At 46.0% G+C, this 22418-nt stretch overlaps 1 protein-coding gene across 4 annotated transcripts in view; it reads right to left on the bottom strand.

Annotated features, from left to right (window-relative positions):
* Positions 1 to 4782: 4782 nt before the first annotated feature.
* The window catches only part of aifm3 (AIF family member 3), a 426013-nt gene continuing 408377 nt past the window's right edge, over positions 4783 to 22418 (bottom strand). Inside the window, exons 17-22 of one of the 4 annotated variants that reach the window (XM_085961914.1) lie at positions 21699 to 21797; positions 18746 to 18821; positions 15681 to 15719; positions 8959 to 9063; positions 7557 to 7577; positions 4783 to 5599 (exon numbers count right to left, since the gene is read on the bottom strand). In XM_085961914.1, the coding sequence (XP_085818040.1) occupies positions 5560 to 5599; positions 7557 to 7577; positions 8959 to 9063; positions 15681 to 15719; positions 18746 to 18821; positions 21699 to 21797 (380 nt within the window). In that variant the 3' untranslated portion in view covers positions 4783 to 5559. The remainder of the gene's footprint in view (positions 5600 to 7556; positions 7578 to 8958; positions 9064 to 15680; positions 15720 to 18745; positions 18822 to 21698; positions 21798 to 22418) is intronic. The other 3 variants (XM_085961917.1, XM_085961915.1, XM_085961918.1) reach the window with 3 other exon arrangements.

Consider the following 22418-nt stretch of genomic DNA (forward strand, 5'->3'; position numbering starts at 1 on the left):
ATAGGTCAACCAGTTTTGGCCCGGGACTACCGCACAGAGAAATGGCAGCCAGGAACGATCTGTACACGGCAAGGACCTCTAATGTATACCGTGGATGTTGGAAAGAGCATTGTAAGACGCCATGCTGACCAGATTCTAGAGTCACTGGAAAACGTCAACTCCACACCACGATCTGATACACCTGGCGATGAAACCGAAGTACCAATTGCATCTACCACAGAATCGGTGATATTGGAAGCAGACGAACCAAACAACGACATTGATCCCGACTCAACCTTGCCAGAAGAACCTAATATCCCAAAGAGGCATTATCCAGACAGAATCAGGAAGTCTCCTCAAAGACTGAACTTATAATTGCTTAACTTCAACCAATGTATCTAGCAACCGTAATTGTAATTAGTTATTATTTAGTTGTTAAATGAATGTTATGTACTGTTTATCTAAAAGGGGAGGAATTGTTGTGTATGTACCTTTAAGGGAATAACTGGTCTCAGACTGCAGTACCGGCAGTGACCACCCCTGTATAAAAGGCCCTAGCAGGCTTCTGTAGTTTCAGTTTCCAGGTTGTCTCCATTCAGTAAAGACTTGTTATAATCAACTCCTGCAGTCCGTGTCTCAATTATACACGGACATAATAAAACCGAGGTCCTGTCTTCCCTCTCAGGTAGACATAAAAGATCCCATAGCACTATTTTGAAGAAGAGCAGGGGAGTTATCCTTGGTGTCCTGGCCAACATTACTACCTCAACCTATACCTAAAACTGATAGTCACTTAGTAGGAAGAGATCCCAAAAAATCAATCTTGGAACATTAACAACTTTGAAATAGAGATTTGAATGTTTGCGAGTGGTGTGCCAATATGTGAGATGCCTGTCACTGTGGAGTCTGTTTCCACTGGGGTCATATCTGTTACCAGAGATCAAGACAGAGGTGAATGTTGAAACGTTTACTCAACAGCACTTGTGCTCTATGAGGCACCACTTCAGTGCTTTGATTACTGGCCACCTATAAGAGAAGTGAAGGCCTGAAAAGAGGGTTAATTTCAGTGGCCTCATGATCTGAAACCAAGAAGATGGTAGCTGCCATCAACTTTAAGACTGATTCTACAGACTGTGAGACCCTGGTGTTATGTCTGAAAGATGTTTGGAGGAAGGGAACCAGCCTTGGGAGACATTTGGAGCGGAATTGGCTCTGGCAGAAATTCCAGGAGAGCGCTGGAATAGTCGAGTCTGGAGGTAACCAAAGCATGGATGAGTGTTTCAGCAGCAGATGGGCTGAGGCAGAGGTGGGCAATATTATGTAGTGGAAGGAAGTGATCTTTGTGATGCAGAGGATATAGGGTCGGAAACTCAGCTTGGGGTTCTGGTTCAGTCTGAGACAACGGCTGGGGAGAGGAATGGAATTAGTGGCAAGAGAATGGAATTGGTGTCGGAGGGTCGAAGACGATGACCTTGGTCATCCCGATGTTTGACTGGGGAAAATTGTGGATTATGCTAAACTGGATTCAGACAAGCAGTCTGACAACACAGAGTGGAAGGGTGGCGAGAGGTGGTGGTGAGGTCGAGCTGAGTGTTATCAGCGTACATGTAGAAGCTGACCCCATTTCTTCAGATGATGTCACCAAGAGGCAGCGTGTAGATGAGGAAGAGGAGGGTGCCAAGGACAGATTTTTGGGGGACTCCGGAGGTAACAGTGCAGGAAGCGAAGCAGTTGCTGGTGATGCTCTGGCTATGATCGGATAGCTAAGATTGGAACCAGGCGGTCAACAGAGGAAAGGCATTGGAGGTGGATGGTGTGGTTGACCATTTCAAAGGCTGTAGATAGGACGAGGATGGATGATGCACCAAGGTCACAGTCACAGAGATTGTCATTTGTGAATTTGGTTGAAGCTGTATCAGTGCTGTGACAAGGACAGAAAACTGATCAGAGAGGTTCAAAAATGGAGTTGTGGGAAAGATGGGCGCAGATTTCAGAGGTGGCAATGTGTTCCAGGACTTTGGAGAGAAAAGGGAGGTTGGAGATGGCGCAGGGGGGTCAAGAAGAGGGGCTGATAACAATAGTTTTGAAAATGATAGACAGTACCTGAGAAGAGGGACCCATTTACAACATCAGCTAACATGGGGGCCATAAAGGGATGTTGGGGTCAGAAATTTAGTGGAAATAGGGTCAAGGGAGCAGGAGGTGGTCTTATGGACAAGATGAGCTCAGAGAGGGCATAAGGAGAGTTATGAGAGAAACTGAAGACATGGATTCAGGGCTACAGCTGCGGGGAGGGGGTTTCTGGGGGGACGTTTGACTTGGTGGGAAGCAGCAGAGGCAGCTGAACGGATGGGTCTCAATCTTAGTGATAAAGAAGTCCATGATCTTCACTTGTTGGCGATGAGGGTGGAGGGGAGAGGGGTTTAAGGAGATGGTTGATAGTGGAGAAGCCAAGGATTATCTTTGCTCTCCAGGATGCTCGTGAAGTAGTGTACAGTTTGGGGATAGAAGATCCTCTGACATACATAGACCACTGTTCTTTCAACTCTGCTGGGCCAATATGCTGGGATTCCCTACCTAACACCATTGTGAGAGCAACATGAGCACAAAGACTACAGTGGTTCAAAGTGAAGGTTCACCACCACCATCTCAGGGTAACTAGGGATGGGCACGAAATGCGGGCTTGCCAGCATTTTCAGCACCTTAACAACAAATTTAAAAAAGACACACACAGCTTGGACAGAACTTAAAAGGTTCCTGTCACGATGGAAGAAAATAAGGCGGCTGGGATTATTTCAGATATAAGGTCATATGATGGATGTAATTATGTATATTTGGTATCTTCTCTTCGTCCCACATCCACATTGACGACTTGGATTGCATTCTTTGCTATCTGGAGCAAATTGAATGGAGACTTTTCAGCTTCGACCCAGGTGATCTTCCCTTTACAGTATGTCTGAAACTGTCTTCGCTTCATAAGTGAAGATCCATTTTCTATCCCCACAGTAAGCCCAGTTAATGTCAATGGTGTAAGATTGCCAAGCTTGTAGGTTATGTAAGTAGTTTTGTACTTTGAAGAGCTCCTCAACCTGTTGACAATTTGAGATTGTCCAGAAGCTGAATGTAAGTAGTCTGATCTGAGACTAGCATGTGTAATTCATCACTCTTTAAATAGCAACTTGTAAACCCATTGATGCCAGTCCATAGTGTGGTCCATTGCTGTGCCCATTATTTTAAACCTGGGTCTGGAAGTTATGACTGGGTTCTCCCGATTTCCCGGTGTAACTTTGGCAGGAGATTGGCGGGGGTAATGGCCCTTTCCACAGTTTCCCCTGGGTTCCACCAGTCTCCTGCTGAAGGGAATTTCCAGGCTAAGATCTATAATTGTGTCAGGTCAAGCTGTCCTCCGGCAGGGGGTGTATGTGCAGGTTATTTAGGGCTGGAGATGAGGTGACTTACCATTTCTGACTACCGTTGATACTGGATGATAGTGAGCAGCCTCACTGAGGGTCTCCACCAGCACTGCAGCATCCAAAGTTTATATCTGGGGGAATCCTGTCCCCGGTACTGGAGATGGCCAAAGCCATACCAGCCACAACACAAACAGCCCACGGGGTGACATGATGGGGGAGGGGAGGAAGCTTTGATCCACACCTGAAGAAATTCCATACAAAAATGAGGGACACCCTTAGCAATCCTGACCCTGCCTCGCTGCAGGGGCCAAAGAACTTCACTTTGAGGCCTTGGTGGTTTTGCAGCTGCAGGAATGGTTTGAATCGTTCTAGATCTGATGTACCGGAAACCCCTGCTAAACTTAATTTACAAATGCTGCGGAAACTGGGCTTTATGGCTGAAAACTCGACATTCCATTTTCTGAAAATAATTCACAGCCACAAACATGTCAAAAAGGCCAATTGATAAATCAGATTCCAAATGGCCAGCGAACATTTCTGAAAAGGTGTCCCTTATAATGTCGCTGTCACCGTTGGAGCTCGGAAATAAGGATGGAGCCACTCCAACCTTGCAATGAGTCCCTGAAGTGACAGTGAGACCAGCATTTCAAAGGCCTGCACAGAGAGAGCGAGTTCCTGCACTGGGTTATGGGAAGGGCCAGAATCAGGGCATTTTAGCCCTGAATTTCCGCGGTGGGACGGGGTGGGGAATGTACCCCCCCCCCCCGACTCCCTGCCGTAACTCCAAAGGGAGACACTACCGTATGCACCATGTCTCCGGGAATTCCCCCAGTCTTCCACTGAAGTTCCAGCAGAGAATCGTGAGAATCCGTTCCTTTAATTTCAGCTACCCTCCCTGTCCGTGGATATGCAGAAAGATGGATACAGAGACCAAGCGCATCACTAGAGTCGAGCTTTTCACACCCAACTTAAACCTAGCCTCCCATCTAATTGGTGTCAGCGTGGCTCAATTGGGAGAACTCTCGCCTCGGAGCCCAACAGGTTGTGGGTTCAAGCGCACATAATCCAGGCTGACACTCCACTACAGTACTGAGGGAGTGCTGCACTGTCAGTATAGTGCCATCTTTCGGATGAGGTGTTAAACTGAGGCCTTGTCCACCCTCAACCAACTTAAAACAGATGATCTGGTCATTAACACAGTGCTGTTTGTGGGACCGTGTTGTGTGCAAATTGGCTGCCACGTTTCCTACATCACAACAGTGACTACACTTCATTGGCTGTAAAGTGCTATGAGATGTCATGAAAGGTATAAGTTCTTCCTTTACTTTTAACAGAACTCCAACTGTTCAGGGTAATTGCATGGATTGTAAATCATTACCAAAATCATCTGTGCCTTGGCCATCCTTTTTATTGTATCAGATGCTGAAACATGCATGTCGGGACCACCACAGGTACAGCCAAAGTGACATAACAGTCGTCTGATAGAACCACAGGCAGAATTTTTTTTTTTAAGTACATTTTCTCATTATTGCTTAACAGGTTTAATAGAAGCCACACCAGCCTTTTTAGATGATCAATGTGTAAGAGTCTTGTCTGTGTCGTTCTGTGACCACCCCTCCCTCAATACAGTGAGCCATAGTTTCAACAATCAGTCTGATTGACGGTAATATGAGATGCAGGGTGATGCCCGGAGTCGGTCGTTCCTGTCGGTGTGCTGGCAGGTGAAACATGCAGCAAGGGCGGCATCCAGGATCAGGTGGCGTGTGTTGCTAAGAGCACAGGTTAGAAGGCCTGTCGTCCTTCATTTTGGTTGGCACATTTGCGTAACGAACTGCTTCGCTTTCCTCCGACTGAAAGATATATATTTTTTGGGTCCTTGCGCGCAGTGAATCTACGAGGAGCCGCGAGGCGGACCCTCCGCTCGCTGGGGGCATTCCTGCCGTTTAAAATGGGAGCCAAGTGCCTTCGGTCGGCATGGCAGCAGCTGCCGAGGGGATTGTCCGCTTTGTACTAAAGTGCACAGCCTCCCCACTCCGCCCCACCACCCCCTCCCCCCCTCAGCACGACCTACTGCCAGTGACCTTGTGCCTCGGAAAGGACTGCCCGACTGAGCCGCTGAAATCTGCTCCGAACCGCGGCTTTGCCCAGGGCCCACCGACAGCCTCCACTATGTACCTTTGCCAAAGAGCCAGGCCATGTCGCCCGTCCTGAAAGACAAAAGAAACCCCACGCGTCATTGTATGGCTTGCCCGGTGTAGCCATCGAGTCTTAAACCTAACCAGCGCTAACGCGTTGAATACTCTGCAGCTCATCGGGGTTCAGGAAGGAATAATGAGTTGGCCAAGATTCTATAAATGGCTGGTGTCATCCAAGGCTCACTTGGTTGCACTCTCACCTCTGAGTCAGAAGCTTGTGGGTTCGAGCCCCAGTCCAGGGACTTGGGCACATAATCTAGGCTGACACTCCAGTGCAATGCTGAGGGAGTGCTGCACTGTCAGAGGTGCCATCTTTCAGATGAGACGTTAAAGCCAAGTCCCGTCTCCCTTCTCAGGTGGACGTAAAAGATCCCACGGCCACTATTTCGAAGAAGTGCAGGAGAGTTCTCCCCAGTGTCCTGACCAATATTTATCCCTCAACCAATATCACTAAAACAGATTATCTGATCAGTATTACATTGCTGTTTGTGGGATCTTGCTGAGCGCAAATTGACTGCCATGTTTCCTACGTTAGAACAGTGACTACACGTCAAAGGTACTTCATTGGCTGTAAAATGCTTTGGGAGGATCTGAGGTCATGAAAGTGCTATATAAATGCAAGTCTTTCATTTTTTTCTTTTATAAATTAACAGAATTTTCTTCTGATTCCCTTGTGCTGCACATCAACTGTGGCTGAGGGAGGGGTGGATTAGATTGTAATCTGCTCTCTGGCTCTCACTGATTTTGTTCTTAACCGGTCACTAAGAGGCACGTGACCCTGGTGCATGGGGAGGTGCCTGGCCCTTGCTCAAAACCTCTGTGCAACACCATAAAAGTCATGAAAACTGAGTGTGTGAGGAACAAACAGGGGTGGGGAAGAACTCCTACCCCGTCACTCCCTGATAGTGTGTCTCAGTGAAAGGTCCCTGTACCTGGACACACTGCACATCTGCTGAATCTGGGTACATGCAATCAGCACAGGGGCTGGAGTTGCCATGGCCACGGATTTGGGTGTTTGAGTCCTGTGCGTGTTACACTGGCTCTCGCGTCACACATCATCTATTCATAATAAACTGAGTTTAATTTAATCCAAAAGCTTTTTGCCTCGAATTGCCTTTTTTCTTCAGTGACAATTTGACAGCTGTTTTGTGACCATAAACAATCTATAGTCTCCAGATCTCAGGCCAGAGCTACCAACCCAACCACTGTTGGGTCATCCACTCCCCATTTATAGGACAGAGGGGCCTGGGGCCTGGTTCAGGAAAAGAATGTATTTAAACAATTGTAATAAGGCAAATTATTTTTAAGTGCTGCGTGGGCTGCTTGTTCAGCTGGTGTAGGGGTCCATTCACTAGAGTGCTGCCCTTCTCCTGGCTGAAGGCACTGAACTTTACTTTGAGGCTCCGGTGGGTTTTGTTGCTGTGGCAACAGTTCAAACTGGCTAAGTTCTGATATTTCAGTGTGAACCCTTCAATGCTAAAGGAACAGCGTCTGCTAGAAGTCGGACAACAAACAAAAGCAACCCAAGAAAAACCAGACATTATAAAAATGTTCTTCAAAATGAACAGTCTGCTCAAAAGATCAACTGTCTAGCCAAAAAACACAGACTGTTGACACCCTTGCAGATGGCCAGTTATTACTTGAAAGGGAAAAAATTGTTAAAGATTATGTCCACATACGAAAATCATGGCAGGAAAACACCAGCTGGTCCATCAAGCCTGCCCCATACTCATAATGGCTGGAGCATCATGACTAGACACTTCCTACCCCCTCCCCAGCAACCATATAATCTCCTGGGAGATGCAAATAAAACTAGAAAAAAAACTCAGGGCCAATAAAGGGGGAAAATCTGGAACGTTCCTCTCCGACCCCTTCAGGCGATCGAAACCAGTCCAGGAGACCACATTGACCGTACTTATGTTAACGGGTAAATGGCTTATATTGAAGAATAAAACTCCCAACTACCTACCGGCCATGATGTACAAACATCCTTGAGATCGAGAGCACAAGAGGAAAAGAGAGAGACACTTTGAGGTGAGCATTGTGAGACCACTTATTACAACTGCTAAACCAGTTAACTTGTCCCGTGTGCACACTCTGCATGTCTGGTCACTAGACGTGGCCGACACAACATCACTCATTCATTCTGCATAGTTGCAGTAAAACATCATCTGCTGTCTTCCTGGGACAGGTGTTGCAGTGGGAGTGACTGGACAATGTCCTCAGTCCTTAGTGGGTTTTAGTGCAGAGATCTTCCACAATGAACCACCTTTACAATACTCGGTATAAGACAACTCAGAATAACCTTAATGCTTAGGGACCATCTCCAAATTGGGATAATTGTTTTGAGAGTTCAGAGGGAAGGTAATACTCTACATGGATACTATTATATAAAATCCAGGACTGTTTTCTCATTTGGGAATGGGTAGGGTGAGCAGTTTGGGGCCCGTAATTCCGCTTCTTGGAGAGTTGGCTATTTCCTCCTTCCCATCATAGGTGGGCAAACATATGAACATACAAAATTGTTAGAATAGAAAAGACCAGCTAGTCCATCCAGCCTGCCCCATACGGTCATGATGCTTCTTGCGTCACAATTCAGACACTCCCTATCCACCAGGAGACATGTAACCTCTTGGGAGAGGTGGTGGGGGGGGGGGCGGGAGGAACAGATTAAAAACCCAAGGCTAATTAGAGGGGGGAAAAACATCAGGAAATTTCCTCTCCAACCCTCCTAGTCGATCTGCACTGAGCAGAGATGATATACTTCTCACAGTAAGGAAGAGTGACACTGGGAAATCCCTCAGACCAGGTCATCTGCTTTCTCTCTCTTGGCCAGCTCTGTATCATTAGAGATGGAAGTGGGGGAAAAAAGTGAATTCCATGAAACAAAAGTGGTATCTGTTTGACTTGTGTGTCACAATTCAGAGTGCAAAATGTTGCCAAATGCAAATTCAGACGGGATACGGTCTGAGGACAGGGCTTAGAAATGGATGTGGAGGATGTCTCGTTAAAGGTAGTCTGCCCTTAATGTGATTTCCCACAGGCAGCCATACGCCAGTGATAACCTACTCCAGCACTATAGGGGGCACTCAGAACAAAGAATAACTGAAATGTTTTGATCTCTGCGCATTTTAGCAAGCCGACATAAAAAAAACCCCCGGAAAATTGGTCTCCTGCTGAGCTGTTATAAACTGTAGGGCAGCCTGGCCCAGAATCAGCTGGTTCAAAATGGGATGGGTGGTCACCCTAATTAAACTGTGCAGGCCTCCCAACACTACTGAAGACCCCGGCTCATACCCCAATCTTCAGTGAAGGCAGCATCTCCTGGTATGCCAACCCCACACACCCAGCTGCCCAGTAATGTCACTTACTCGACGTCCCTCTTCTTGATTGTCCTTCCAGATGCCATGACCTCTGCTACTTTGGACACAATGGGGTCATAGTTCATGCTCGACACAGCAATTACCTCATCGCTCCTGGAGAACATGAAGACGCGATTAAGATATTGTTCTTTTGTTAATAAACATTTTATTTTGGTGGGATGTTAGGGAGCATTAGTTATATGAAAGATCAAAGCTACGGCTAAAAAGGAGAAACCAAGAATCACCACCAGTTATCTATGCAGTTAGCTCCGCCTACATCGATTTACTTTAAAGGAGAGAACAGATTGAAGCAGCAGAGTTGGTGGGCCCTCATTTTGAAATTCATCCAGCTGAAAGTGAACTCATAAACTTTGGCCTCTGTCCCTGAGGGAAATTGTTAAATGTAGGATTCTGAAACCAGAAGTCTGATTTCCAGAAATTGGCTATTCAGGCAATCAGGAAGGTTGTATTCCTAGATGTCCTCAGTCTGCTCTGTAAACATACATCTGGCATTTATTAATCACACGAGAGGCAGATATCACTACTGCACTGATTTTGATTTTGATCGTGGCCGTATGCTGACCAATTTGGATACCTTGGACCTTTTTGTGGTCAGTTGGATGCACAGCCAGATCCAAGAGTGCTGAGGGCTAATCGTTCGGCAAAGACTAGGAGAGAGTCCTGGAACATCTGGTCTGGAGTTACTGCCACCAGGAATCAGCCTCGAGCTCCTGGTTACTGGAAGTTCAGCTCCCAGAGGTGCAGGGAGGCCGGCACACAAGGCATCGGAAACTGAAGCAGTATAAATCTCGCAGTATTGCAGGTGTGGCGGGTAATCATCGATCAGAGGCAATTGGAGTAATAATAATTGCTAAATAACAACAGAAAACGCTGGAAAAACTCAGCAGGCCAGGCAACATCCGTGGAGAGAGAAACAGAGTTAACGTTTCAGGTCGAAACCCTTCTTCAGAACTGAGGGGAAAAAAAGCAGGAAATGAGACAGATTGAAAAGCGGGTTTGGGGGCTGGGAAATGGGGGAGGGGATGAAAGAACAAAAGGGAAGGTCTGAGAGGTGAAGAGACATTAAGAGATATTCAAGGCGAGATGAGATGGCTCCTTTGTCTCTTTACCTGTCCTATTACCATCTCGTCTCACCTTGAATATCTCTTAATGTCTCTGCACCTCTCAGACCTTCCCGTTTGTTCTTTCATCCCCTCCCCCATTTCCCAGCCCCCAAACCCGCTTTTCAATCTGTCTCATTTCTTGCTTTTTTTTTCTCAGTTCTGAAGAAGGGTTTCGACCTGAAACGTTAACTCTGTTTCTCTCTCCACGGATGTTGCCTGGCCTGCTGAGTTTTTCCAGCGTTTTCTGTTGTTATTTTGGATTTCCAGCATCCGCAGTATTTTGCTATCGTAATAATAGTTGCTACTGTGCGTCGCCTGTCGGTACAGCTGGGGCAGTGGCCCTGATCAGTACAAACTGGGAGTGGGGCAGGGAGAGGTTCTTCCCTGAGACACGGCAGTGGGCCATTCCAGCTTAAACCCAGCTTCTTCTCAACGCTGCACTCCCTCAACTGTATGTTATTGATCTTGTGAAGATAACGTCACCAAGTTGGCAAAAAATAAGTAAAAATGGCTGGAGGAGAAAAAATGTAACAGCTGTCCTTTTGTGTGAGTGTAACTTGGAGGTACATCAGGTTTATGTATTTTGGGGGAATCTGTGTTGTGGAATGTTTGTGTGTATGTATCGAGGAATCGTGGGTATGTACGTACATGTGCAAATTGTGTGTTTAAGTATGTGTGAATTTTACCTGTGTTACTTGAAGTGTGCCTATTCTACACAATGCTAATGGCTAATTTATCTTTTCATTTTCTGCACTTAAAATTTAAAAAGGGGAAACGTAGCAAGACTTGGACCACATTAGTTTTGTAAGGAGGTTAGAAAAAATCTGAATAAACAGCAAGATTACTTTAAAAAGATACAAATAAAGATATGAGGATAGCTAATTAGGCCATTAAAAAAGTAAGAGAAAAATAAATGGACAAATTGCAAGAGAAACTTAGAAAAAAATACAACCATGTTAATCGTAGAAGGAAGGTAAAAGAACAAGTGGGCCCATGAAAGGATAAATCAGGTAAACCCAGCTGATAGGATATGGCAGATATAGTTAATGGATTCTTCACATCAGTTTACACAAAGGAAGTTTGTCATTTTCAGCTTCACCTCCTGGGTGTAAACTGATGAGGTGAGAGAACCCACTGTGAAATCAATAGAAATTAAGTCGGCAGTTTGAGCTTTAAAGATTGAGGGTGATAGATTTTTTGTTAGAAAAGGATATCTAGGGATATGAAGCAAAGGCAGAGTTGAGGTACAGATCAGCCATGATCTAATTGAATGGCGGAGCAGGCTCGAGGGGTTGAATGGCCTACCCCTGGCTCCTAATGCTGCTATATTCCTATAATAACAGGCACAGATTCACATCGCCAGTTTTACACCTGGCGAGAGACTTCAATGGAAAGTAAAATCGGTTGAGGTGTAAAGCAGACGGCCGATCTGATCCCATTAGTTTCCCGCTGGACGTGTTAGGTTAAAATGACTCTCTATGATGCTATACTCTGACATGGACCCCCACCCCCCAGATGGGCTTGGGAGGTCTAATGGTCTTTTCACACTCTGGACTTTATGAGTGTGTTGCATGCACATGTTGGAGTGTGTTATGTAGAGGATACAGGGGACTACCAGACCTCGAAATAAAATGTGAGCTGTAGATCTATTGACTCCACAGTACCAACTATTGTGAAGCAGCATATCTTTTACACTGTGCAGCAGTGATCAGGGCAATCAAGTATTTGGAGATCAGTTCAATTTTCATTGCTGGTTTTATAATTCCAATACAAAGCTGTTTAACCTCTTCACTGCCAGTGTACTTGGCCACACACGGGCAGTTGGGTGGGGAAGTTAGCGATTCACTAAATTTGGTTTCAGTGGAGTAATGTGTATTGCAAGCCAGGAGGTCATGGCATACATATAGCAGATTAAATAAAGTGAACTCCAGAAAGCTACACACCTACACCAATACTCCAATATCTATACATCTATACCCATGCTTCTAACCTCTATACCCGTGCCTCTATACATATATATCCATGCCCCATACTTCCATATGTTTTTGCCATGCTTCTATAACTCTATACATCTAAATCACAGTTCTATTGCTCTATACATCTACACCTGTGCTATACATTCACACACTGCATTCCTTTAACTTTATACATCTACACCTATGCTCCTATAATGCAATGGGAGAAAAATTCAGTTGTTTGCGCCTCCCGTTAGCGCCTTAAGAGGGCGCTAATGGGGCGCAAAGCAACTAGCGCCCGGGCACGGCGATGTTTGCACCGCTCGCGAAATTAACTAGATATTTTGCGGTGGTGCTAAACACTACCGCCACGATCTCCTGCGCCGGCAGATTGTGACGTCAGTCGAGTGCGCAACGCCCCATTAGCGCCCAGGACCGGATATTGAGTGGCACCCCCTGCCTTACTGCCTGCCGCTAGCAACGACAGGTTGAGGGGAGCATTATGCTGTCAGAAAGGGACTGGGGGAGCACTATTCAAAGGCGACCGCTTCCTGCCTTTTTTTGTTGGTGACATTTTTGCACCACGCATTCTGAGAGAGAGAGAGAGAGAGACTTCTGGAGAGATTCAACGCTGTGTGAAGGAGTTTTGAGTACTGAGCAGCACTTTGCAGGTTTATTTTGATTTGCCCTTCCTTGCTTCGCCAGCGCTCTGAGGTAGCGCCTCGCTCCTCGGCCTTTGCGCCTTAAGACAGGTGTGAAGCGCCTGATTTAGCACTCCAATCACCTCCAGGGGCGATAAAAGCCAAGTTTGCTGTCAGAGGCAATAATTAGCGCCAGGCGCTAAACTTTGCGCACGGCCGATAATGGCGCCCCAAGCGGGGCGATACTGAATTTTCCCCCCAATATCTCTACACCCCTGCTGCTATAACTTTATACAGTTGCATCTGTGCTCCAGTAACCCGATAAGACTACACTTGCATTCCTCTAACTGTATTTGATAATCATACAATCTTACAGCACAGAAGGCCATTCGGCCCTTGGTGCCTGTGCCGGCTCTTTGAACGAGCTCTCCAATTAGTCCCACTCCTCTGCTCTTTCCCCAAAGCCCTGCAATTTTTTTTCCTTTTCAAGCATTTGTCCAATTCCCTTTTGAAAGTTACTATTGAATCCGCTTCCACCTCCCTTTTAGGCGGTACATTCCGGATCACAACAACTCGCTGAGTAAAAAGAATTCTCCCCATCTCCCCCCTGGTTCTTATGCCAATTATCTTAAAAGATCTGATTTATCTACACCATGCTCCTGAACTATATACATTACCATCCAGGTTCCTATAGCTCTAGGGGCTGAATTTCCGTGGGGGGGGATCTTCCACTCGTCTGACATGACACCATTTTTCCAGGATTTTCGCAGCTTTCCCACTGATGTTACACTGGACAAGCAGGAGAAAACCCCCACGTAAATTCACCTCCTGTGACCCTATGCATCCACTCCTGTGCTTCTATAACCCTATACATAGAATGACATAGACTTTACAGCACTGAAACAGGCCATTCGGCCCACCTGGTTTGTGCTGGCGTTTATGCTCCACACGAGCCTCCTCCCCACTCTACTTCATCTAAACCCCATCTGCAAATCCTTCTATTCCTTTCTCCCTCATGTACCTATTTAGCTTACCCTTAAATGCATCTAAGCTACTCGCCTCAATGACTCCATGTGGCAGCGAGTTCCACATTCTAACCACTCTCTGAATAAAGACGTTTCTCCCGAATTCGTTATTGGATTTATTATCTTATATTTGTGGCCCTTAGTTTTGCACCCCCCCACAATTGGAAGCATCCTCACTATGTCTATCCTGTCGAACCCCTTCATTATTTTAAAGACCTCTATCATGTAACACCTCAGTCTTCTCTGAGAGAAAAGAGCCCCAGTCTGTTCAGTCTTTCCTGATAGTTATAACCTCTCAGTTCTGGTATCATCCTTGTCAATCTTTTTTGCACCCTCCAGTGCATCTATACCCTTTTTGTAATATGGAGACCAGAACCGTGCGCAGCACTCTAAGTGTGGTACATTTAGACATGCACTCCTATAGCATTATAAGTCTACTTCCATGCTCCTATAACTCTATTGGACCAATTTTCTTGATTTTTCCTCCCCTGAACACCCATTCCCCAAATGGAAAGGTCAGGAAGAGGAGCAGAGATGTTTCCATTTGGGCCTCCCGTTCCGCTCATGCTGCCCTGGCATTCCCAGAGCTTCACCTGAAGGCTCAATGTAAATGATGCTGGGGAGCCCTTCCCAGCTTTGTCACCTCTAGGAATGTGAGAGCAGGCTTGGCAGGACACTGGCAGTAGGGTCATGCTGGGGTTGCCCTTCAGACTGGAGGATCTTCCATTCCCAGACCCTGCGCACCCATAAATCTACATTTACATCCAAAAATCAATGAGGAAGATCTTCCGCTTCCTGTGCCTGAAGCTATTGCATCACCAGGGTACAGCAGACATGGGAAACTGGGGCAGGGAGGAGTGCACGATCCCTAATTTAAATTGGCAGAAACTCAGCTGGGCTCCCATTTGGCACACGCTCCACCCTCCCTGAGTTTCATGTATTTGTCAGCCGTGGCTCCATGGGTAGCACTCTTGTCTCTGAGTCGGAAGGTTGTGGGTTCAAGTCCCACTCCAGAGACTTGAGCAGATCATCTAGGCTGACACTCCAGTGCAGTGCTGAGGCAGCGCTGCCCTGTCGGAGGTGCCGTCTTTCGGGTGAGACTTTAAACCGAGGCCCCGTCTGTTCGCTCAGGTGGACGTGAAAGATCCCATGACACTTTTCGAAGAAGAGTAGGGGAGTTCTCCTGGCCAATAGTTATCCCTCAACCAACATCACTAAAAACAGATTATCTGGTCATTATCACATTGCTGTTTGTGGGAGCTTGCTGTGTGCAATTTGGCTGCTGCATTTCCTACATTATAACAGTGACTACACTTCAACAGTACTTCACTGGCTGTAAAGCACTTGGGACATCCTGTGGTTGTGAAAGGCGCTATGTAAATGCAAGATCTTCCATCTAACTGGTCATGATCTAACAAGTAATACAGGAAACTTTTTTTTATCCGGCACGGACGGGACCGACATTGTGCCGGTTCATCAAAAATTCCAGATAACCGAACGCTATAGTAAAAGAAGCAACAAACCCTGTTGCTTAGCAACAGGTTCAGAACAATGGCCACAAGTTGCAAGCGTCTCTGTAGCTTAGCAACAGCTGCAGCCACACCCTTGCACGGCATCAGATGGAGGAAGGCAAGTAATAAAAGTTACTTGGACCTACTCCTGAATTTTGCCGGTTAACCGAGATTTACGGTTATTTGGGTGCCGGTAAATCGAAAGTTTCCTGTAATATTGTGATCAGAGTAACAAACATGGGGCCACCAGCTTTCTTCCTGATAGTTGACACTCATCTGGCATTTGAACTCAGCTGAAGAGGAGATTTCTTATCTATTGGCATCGGAAGACACTGAACCGAGTGAGTAGCCAGCAGCGGGTAGAGAAGAGGTTAAACTGGGCTGAGCGCGTGTCAGTAGGATTGGGAGAGAGACAGAGAGAAACTTTTGGAGGGATGGTTTGCACCACCCAGTGAGCCACACGCTCCGGTATTACCTCCAGCTCTGTATGCAGTTGTTCATCCCAGTGGCTTTCCTAAATTGTAAAATAATTTCAGTTTTAACACTGGACACACACAAAAATACTATTTCATATAGAAAGAAACTTCTTATTTTAAAAAGAGTCGAACGTGCCAGTATAAAGCATTAGCGGGGTCCTTGCTGCTTGGGACTGTGGATGATAAAGGGCCTCTCGCCACACCATATTGAGCAGAATTATCAAGGTCCAAATTTTGCAATCACTTCCCTGTTTTTTTTTTGGTCAGGGGGCAATGTGCAAGAAGTTTCAGCGCATCACTTCCCACGATTCCCCCGGAATTTTCTGTTCAAATGTGCACCAAAAGTAGATGGGATTTCCATACTTGGGGTACCCCCAAAACAGGAAGTGGACAAAGTAACTTCCTGTGCACTGCCCCCTTGTGTCCAACAACCAGAGTGCAAGCAGTGTGTCTGAAGCACGCGGCAGGTCTCTTCATTTGGCAGCAGCAGAGCCCAGAAATACAGACAGCAATAATTGGACTTTCCTTTTGGCTGCAACGTCGCTTTACACTAAATGTGAGGTCATTTACTATGTTAATGGCACTATATAAATGCAAGTTGTTGTTGATTGGCTCTCCTGAATGTTAACAGTAGGGAGCTTCCCTTGAGCCCAGAGTTAAGGGACTAGTTTGGTGGGGGATGGGCGTGGGGGAAGCAGGACAGTAGATCGTTGATGAGAAGGCAGATCAGTAGCCAGCTGGGGAGGGCAGGGTGAATGTAGGAGGTCTGTCGATCTGGGGGGAGAGTGGGTGAGCAGGTCAATTAACAATTTTATTACAGAAATTTCAGGCATATGGTAAAGGAGGAAATGTAGCAGCGTGGATAGAAAGTTGGTTGTCGGGCAGGAAACAAAGAGTTAGGGTAAATGGGTGTTGCTTAGATTGGAGATATGTTGGAAATGATGTACTCCAGTATTGGGTCCACTTTTGTTCTGAGTATAAATAGATGATTTGGATTTGGCACAATCTAGAAATTTTTTGATGACACTAAAGTGGTTTGGCAAACAGTGAGGAGGACCATAAAGAACATCAGGAAGACATGGACAGGTTAGTAGAATGGGCAGACAGCGATGTGGTAGCTGAAATTTAATGTGGACAAGTCAGAGGCAATACACCATGGAAGGGGCAAGGAATGGGCGTGTACACTCAACGGGGATAATGTATAACGGGCAGCTGGTCTGATATCGCCTGTTTTACACTATCGACTAAAGTCAAAATGACCTCCAGTCGCAAGATACTGAAGCATGAGATTGAGGTACCGGTTGCTGGAAGTCCTGAGCCTTCTTCAGACAAGGCTCTGTTTATTGGTGTTGTCAATGACAGAGATAGATGCAGAAAACAAAATGTCCGAGGAAGCTTGTGATTATTATTCAATATCATTATTATTAAAAATGTAACAGACTGTGAGTACATGGAACTCACATGATCTCATTGAAACATATAAGATTCTGAAGGGGATTGACAGGGTAGACGCTGAGCGGTTGTTTCCCCTGGCTGGAGAGTCTAGAACTAGGTGGCATAGTCTCAGGATAAGGGGTCGGCTGTTTAAGACTGAGATGAGGAGGAATTTCTTCACTCAGAGGGTTGTGAATCTTTGGAATTCTCTACCCCAAAGGGGATCTTGAATCGTTGAGTATATTCAAGGCTGAGGTAAATAGATTTTTGGACTCTAGGGGAAGCAAGGGATATGAAAATTGGACGGGAAAGTGGAGTTGAGGTTAATGATCAGCCATGGTCTTACTGAATGGCGGAGCAGGCTTGAGGGGCCGTATGGCCGACTCCTCTTATTTCTTATGTTCTTATGGAACCAAACTGTGTTCAGATGTTGTTATGTGCCCGCGTTTCCTACATCGCTGAGGCCAAATGTCCATGGGGAAGCATGGAGCGGAGAGTCAGAGTTGATCAGCAGAGATTCCCCCCACCACCCCTCCCACCCCCCTCCCACCCATCTCACCCGTGTTCCACAACGGAATCATCAAAATATAATTCTTTTTTGAAATGGAATAATAATTACTGAAGGGCAAAATTATCACCCATGGCTCGTCAAAATAATGAAAATGATCAATCCTAAAAAATCTATAAATTTGGTTAATTTTTGTGCTCACCAATGTAAAAGATATCAGTGCCTGGGAATGGAATACCTCAATATTTACACGTGTTATTAGCTGTCTCTACAAAATCTGACTAACCTGCTGTGTACTTCCAGAATTTGTTTTTTATTTCTGATACAGTGTGGGTACAATGCAGAGCAAAGCTCCTTCTATGCTGTCCCGTCAAGCACTCCTCGACAAGCACAAAAATTCACCAAAACTTATCTTGTTCATCAAAGAAACTGTTTAGTGGGTCCCATCAAGCGGCGTGGGCCATGACTTCAGTTGCTCTAGTTGAATGAGTGGGACTTGCTTTGTAGGAGTGTGCCAACATGACCAGGAGGTGGCCAGAGACACAGAACCCCCCCGCCCCGGCATAGAATGGACTGTGCATTGTTCAGAATGAGTCAAACTCACAAGCTTGCGTCAACAAGCTGATACTTCCCAGTCTGTACTGTTGAGTGTCACAGAGTAGTTTGAGACACAAGAGAGTTTCAGTGTGTACTAGTCCTAGGATCACACGTCATTCTCGGGTGAGCGAGCGGGCAGTTCTCCTGCACCCATTTCTCCGCTAATGGCTAGAGCAACTGCGCAAAAGCCCCTGATTACTTGCCCCTTTCTCCTTGGGCGAGGGGTGGGGTGGGTGGATGTGGACACCTAGACTTCGCACTGCCTCTCCCAGCTAATGCCATGCCTGCAATCAAAAATTCACCATATATGGAATCGTAAGCATGAAGTTGTGTCTTCCCACTCCCTGGTATATTGCTGGTGGACCAATATGGCTGCCCTACTCTGCCACTCAGGTCATGTGACATCTCATCATATGGTCAGAATAGTCCAGTGCTGAAATCTTGCTCTACATTTATAGCAGCCATGAGAATTCTCGGACGGCAGAACTCAATGGAAAATGGCTGGCAAATACGAGAAGCACCTACTTGGTGTAGAATGCCACAAACTTCCGCTCGTCCAGGTCCCCCTGGATGATGACATCATCGAACCCTTCCCCATGACCTGCAAAAATCAATAAATGGTAATGACTGAAAGTTTTTATATATCAGCAGAGAAATTAAGAGATATGTTGATAAATGAATTTGTTCACCGCGAGGCTTCAATCACTGAGTAAACGGGCTGATTTGGCAGTAGCCCAATGTGTTCTTGTTTTTCCTCCCAAAATGCATTACCTCATTCTTCACCAAAGTGAATTGCGTTGACTACTTGCCCACTCATTCCATTAACCAGTCTGCATCCTCCTGAAATCCTTTATGATGCTTATTGCTGAATAGCCAAACCCTCTACTTTTTGTGTCATCTGCAAGTTCTGAGATTGTGCTTCTTATACACAAGTCTAAATCATCTATACAGATCAAGAACAAAAGTGGACCCAGCACCGACCCTCATCCGATACACCACTTCCAAGCCTTCTCCAATCCAACCACTACTCATTGACCAGAATTCTTAGTTCCATATCTGTCAACCCGCTTTCTAACAATGCTGCTAACAATTTCAGTAGGGGGCTGTAGAAGGGGTGAGAGATCGCCGGGGGCAAGGGGGCGGGTAAGACCATGGTCGATGGGGGCCTAAATGCTGGTTGGGAGGGTGGGCATGATGGTGGTCGTGGGGCGGGGTGTGACGAGATCGCAGGGAGGTCTGAGATCATGGAGGTGGGGGGTTCGGACAGATTGCAGGGGGGTTTACAAGTAAGCTTGTTGGGCCTGGGGGAAACACTCCTGCTCCTCCTGGCCCACAGGCAGTGCTGTAAAGGCACTTACCTCATGAATTCAGCCCTTCTCGCCTCCTTTCACCTGTCGGGTTTCCTGAGGCCTGGGAAACCTGGCTGACATGAGCTAAAAATAGAAAGCTTGTAAAAATGGAAGCTTTCAATGACAGGCCCGCCTCCTGAGAGCCAATTGATCGCCCGCTTGCCTCTGTTAAAACCGGGTTCAAGGCAGGTTGGGTTCGGGTTTTAAATTTGAACTCTGCCCCCCGACCCAAGCCCACCCATTTTGGGGGGCCTGAAATCTTATAACAGCCATCCTTTGAGACACCTTATCGAAAACCTGAAAATCTAATGACACCATATCTACTGCATTGCCTTTTATCTATCCACTCAGTCACTTCTTCAAAAAACTTGTCAAACATGATCAGCCTTTAACAATTCCAAGGTGAATGTCCTTGATAATCCAACACATCTTTAAATGCTCACTAACTTGATCTTGAATTAGTGATTCTAAGAGTCTGCCCACAGTGGACGTTACAATAACTGGTCTGCAGTTACCTGGTTTATCCTAATCTCCCTTCTCGAACAGAGGTGTTAAACTGGCCACCCTCCAGACCACAACACAATTTGTATATCTAAGGAGAATTGAAAAATTGTGGTCAGACCCACTGCTCTCTTCTCACAGGACTTCTTTCAGCAGCCTCGGGTACATGACTGAGCGACTTATCTACTTTGAGTTCTGCTAATTGTTTGAGAACCAATTCCTTTCCCAGTTACCTCTACCAATTGTTGTGCATCCTCCTTTAGTACACCTACAGTCTCACTTCCACCGTTGCAAAGCATTTATGATCTCTGCCATACCTTCAATCTCCACAAGTAGATTGAAATATCATCTCACTATCTCCTGCTTTTCTTTTAAGCACATTACAGGTCAATCTTCTCATACTTCCCCTTGTGTGTCTTTTTTATTTACACCCCCCTCCTTTACTTTGTTCTATTCCTGTTTAAATGCTGTTCATTTTTCCAACAGCTTTGTTCTGTATGTAACAAGACAGAGATGGCCTGAAACATAGGCCCGGATTTTGTGTTGAGAATAACGGTGAGGCTAACAACGCTCACCGTTCCGGAATAAATCGAGGGCAACTTCTGGAGTCCGCACATGGCATTGAAATCCATGTAAGGGCATGAAGTTGCTGTACTTACCCACTAGTTAAACACTAAACATGGCTGAAAAAGTTAGGGCTGGTGCATTCAGGTGTAAGTGAATTTTAACGGCGTGATCAGTCATAATTTCTGCCAAACAACCTCTCTGGCTCTGAAAACAAAATTTTACAAGTGTGGAGTCTCATTCCTTCAGAACTTAATTAGTGTTGGAAATTTTTTTTTTTTTTTAATTGATTTTTTTTTACTTTTTCTGTCTGTGTCTTTTATCTCTTAATCCTATCTTTCTTTCCCTCTCATTATTTTGCTTTCTGTATATGATTTAAATCTAATTTATACATCCTAGCTCTGCATGGCTCAGTGGGATTCTTCAATCTGATTGGTTGCCCTGCTCACACATGTCATAGATCCCCTGTAGAGGGCGCTGCGCTGGATCAGACGCCCGCTGTCAGCGAGGTGAACAGCGAGCGCTGTTCCTTCGCCTCTGACTGCTAAATCCGGGCCATTTACTTGTCTGTTCTCTCCACAGTTGCTGACTGGCCTACTGTGTGTTTCCAGCATGATCTGTTTTGTTTCCTAATTACTGGCCTCATTTTTATAAGAAGTAAAACCGGATTTTTGGTTGTTGGAACTGCATTCTGGTTCTGGTGCAGTGGAATTCTGAATTCCTTGAGGACCAGCTGCACAGATTTCCTTTAGGTAGCAGCAAGAAACTGGGTTCAACACCCCCGCCCACTCTGCGTTCAGTCGGACAGCCACCTTGTCTTTCCTCGGAGGAGAGAGCGGCTACAGACCAATCGGCAATCATTTTTATATTTTCCACAGTCTCTTGTCAATTATTTGCTGAAATAGATGAACAGGGAGTTATTATAAACAGAATCATCGAATGGACTGTGAAAACAAAAGTGAACTTTGAATTGCTTGGGATTCACGAGAGGAGAACACGACCGTACCACGGGTTCTAACTCCTGTAAGAGGGGAGAGTAAGCTCCTGTTCCAGAGCGGCTTTACCTGCATAGCGAATGCTTTTCCCGAACATGGCTGTCCAGAAGTACGGCACTGTGTTAATCTCTATTCCTTTTCCAAGGATGTTGAGGGCAGCTATTCGACCTGGGTAAAGGCATAAGATAGGCACAACCAGTTAGTATATGGGAGTGATACTGTGCGTCGCACCTACAGAAACCGCATTTCCATCATGTCTCAATCCTACTGCACACAATTACAGAACCACACAGCACAGAAGGAGGCCATTCTGCCCAACTGGTTTATGCCGGTGTTAATGCTCCACACGAGCCTCCTTCCGCCCCTCTCCATCTAAATGGCTGTCGTGTTGCCCACATTACAACAGTGACTACACCTCAAAAGTACTTCATTGGCTGTAAAGCACTTTGGGACATCGCGCAGTTGTGAAAGGTGCTATATAAATGCAAGTCTTGACCTTTTTTTCAGATAGTGGGGACAGGTGTGTTTCAGATACGTAACCTGGTAACCATCATTCCCACTGAGGCAGGTGGGTTTGAGAGACAGGCAGGCCAGGTGGTTCAGGAGCCGGTTCTTTAACCTCTAGAGCACTGGGTCATAACAAACCGACAGCTTTAGTCCATATGTAACAGGGCAGAGATGAAGACATGCCATGTAGAAACCAAACTGGAAATAAAAATACCTGCACTGGGGCCTGTGTAGTATTGTACAGCCAACATGTATCTCAGTGTCAGCCCGGTACGTGTATCA

The sequence above is a fragment of the Somniosus microcephalus genome, chromosome 19, assembly GCF_052327205.1.
Source record: "Somniosus microcephalus isolate GS21.2 chromosome 19, FLI_Smic_1.0, whole genome shotgun sequence".
Taxonomy (NCBI): domain Eukaryota; kingdom Metazoa; phylum Chordata; class Chondrichthyes; order Squaliformes; family Somniosidae; genus Somniosus; species Somniosus microcephalus.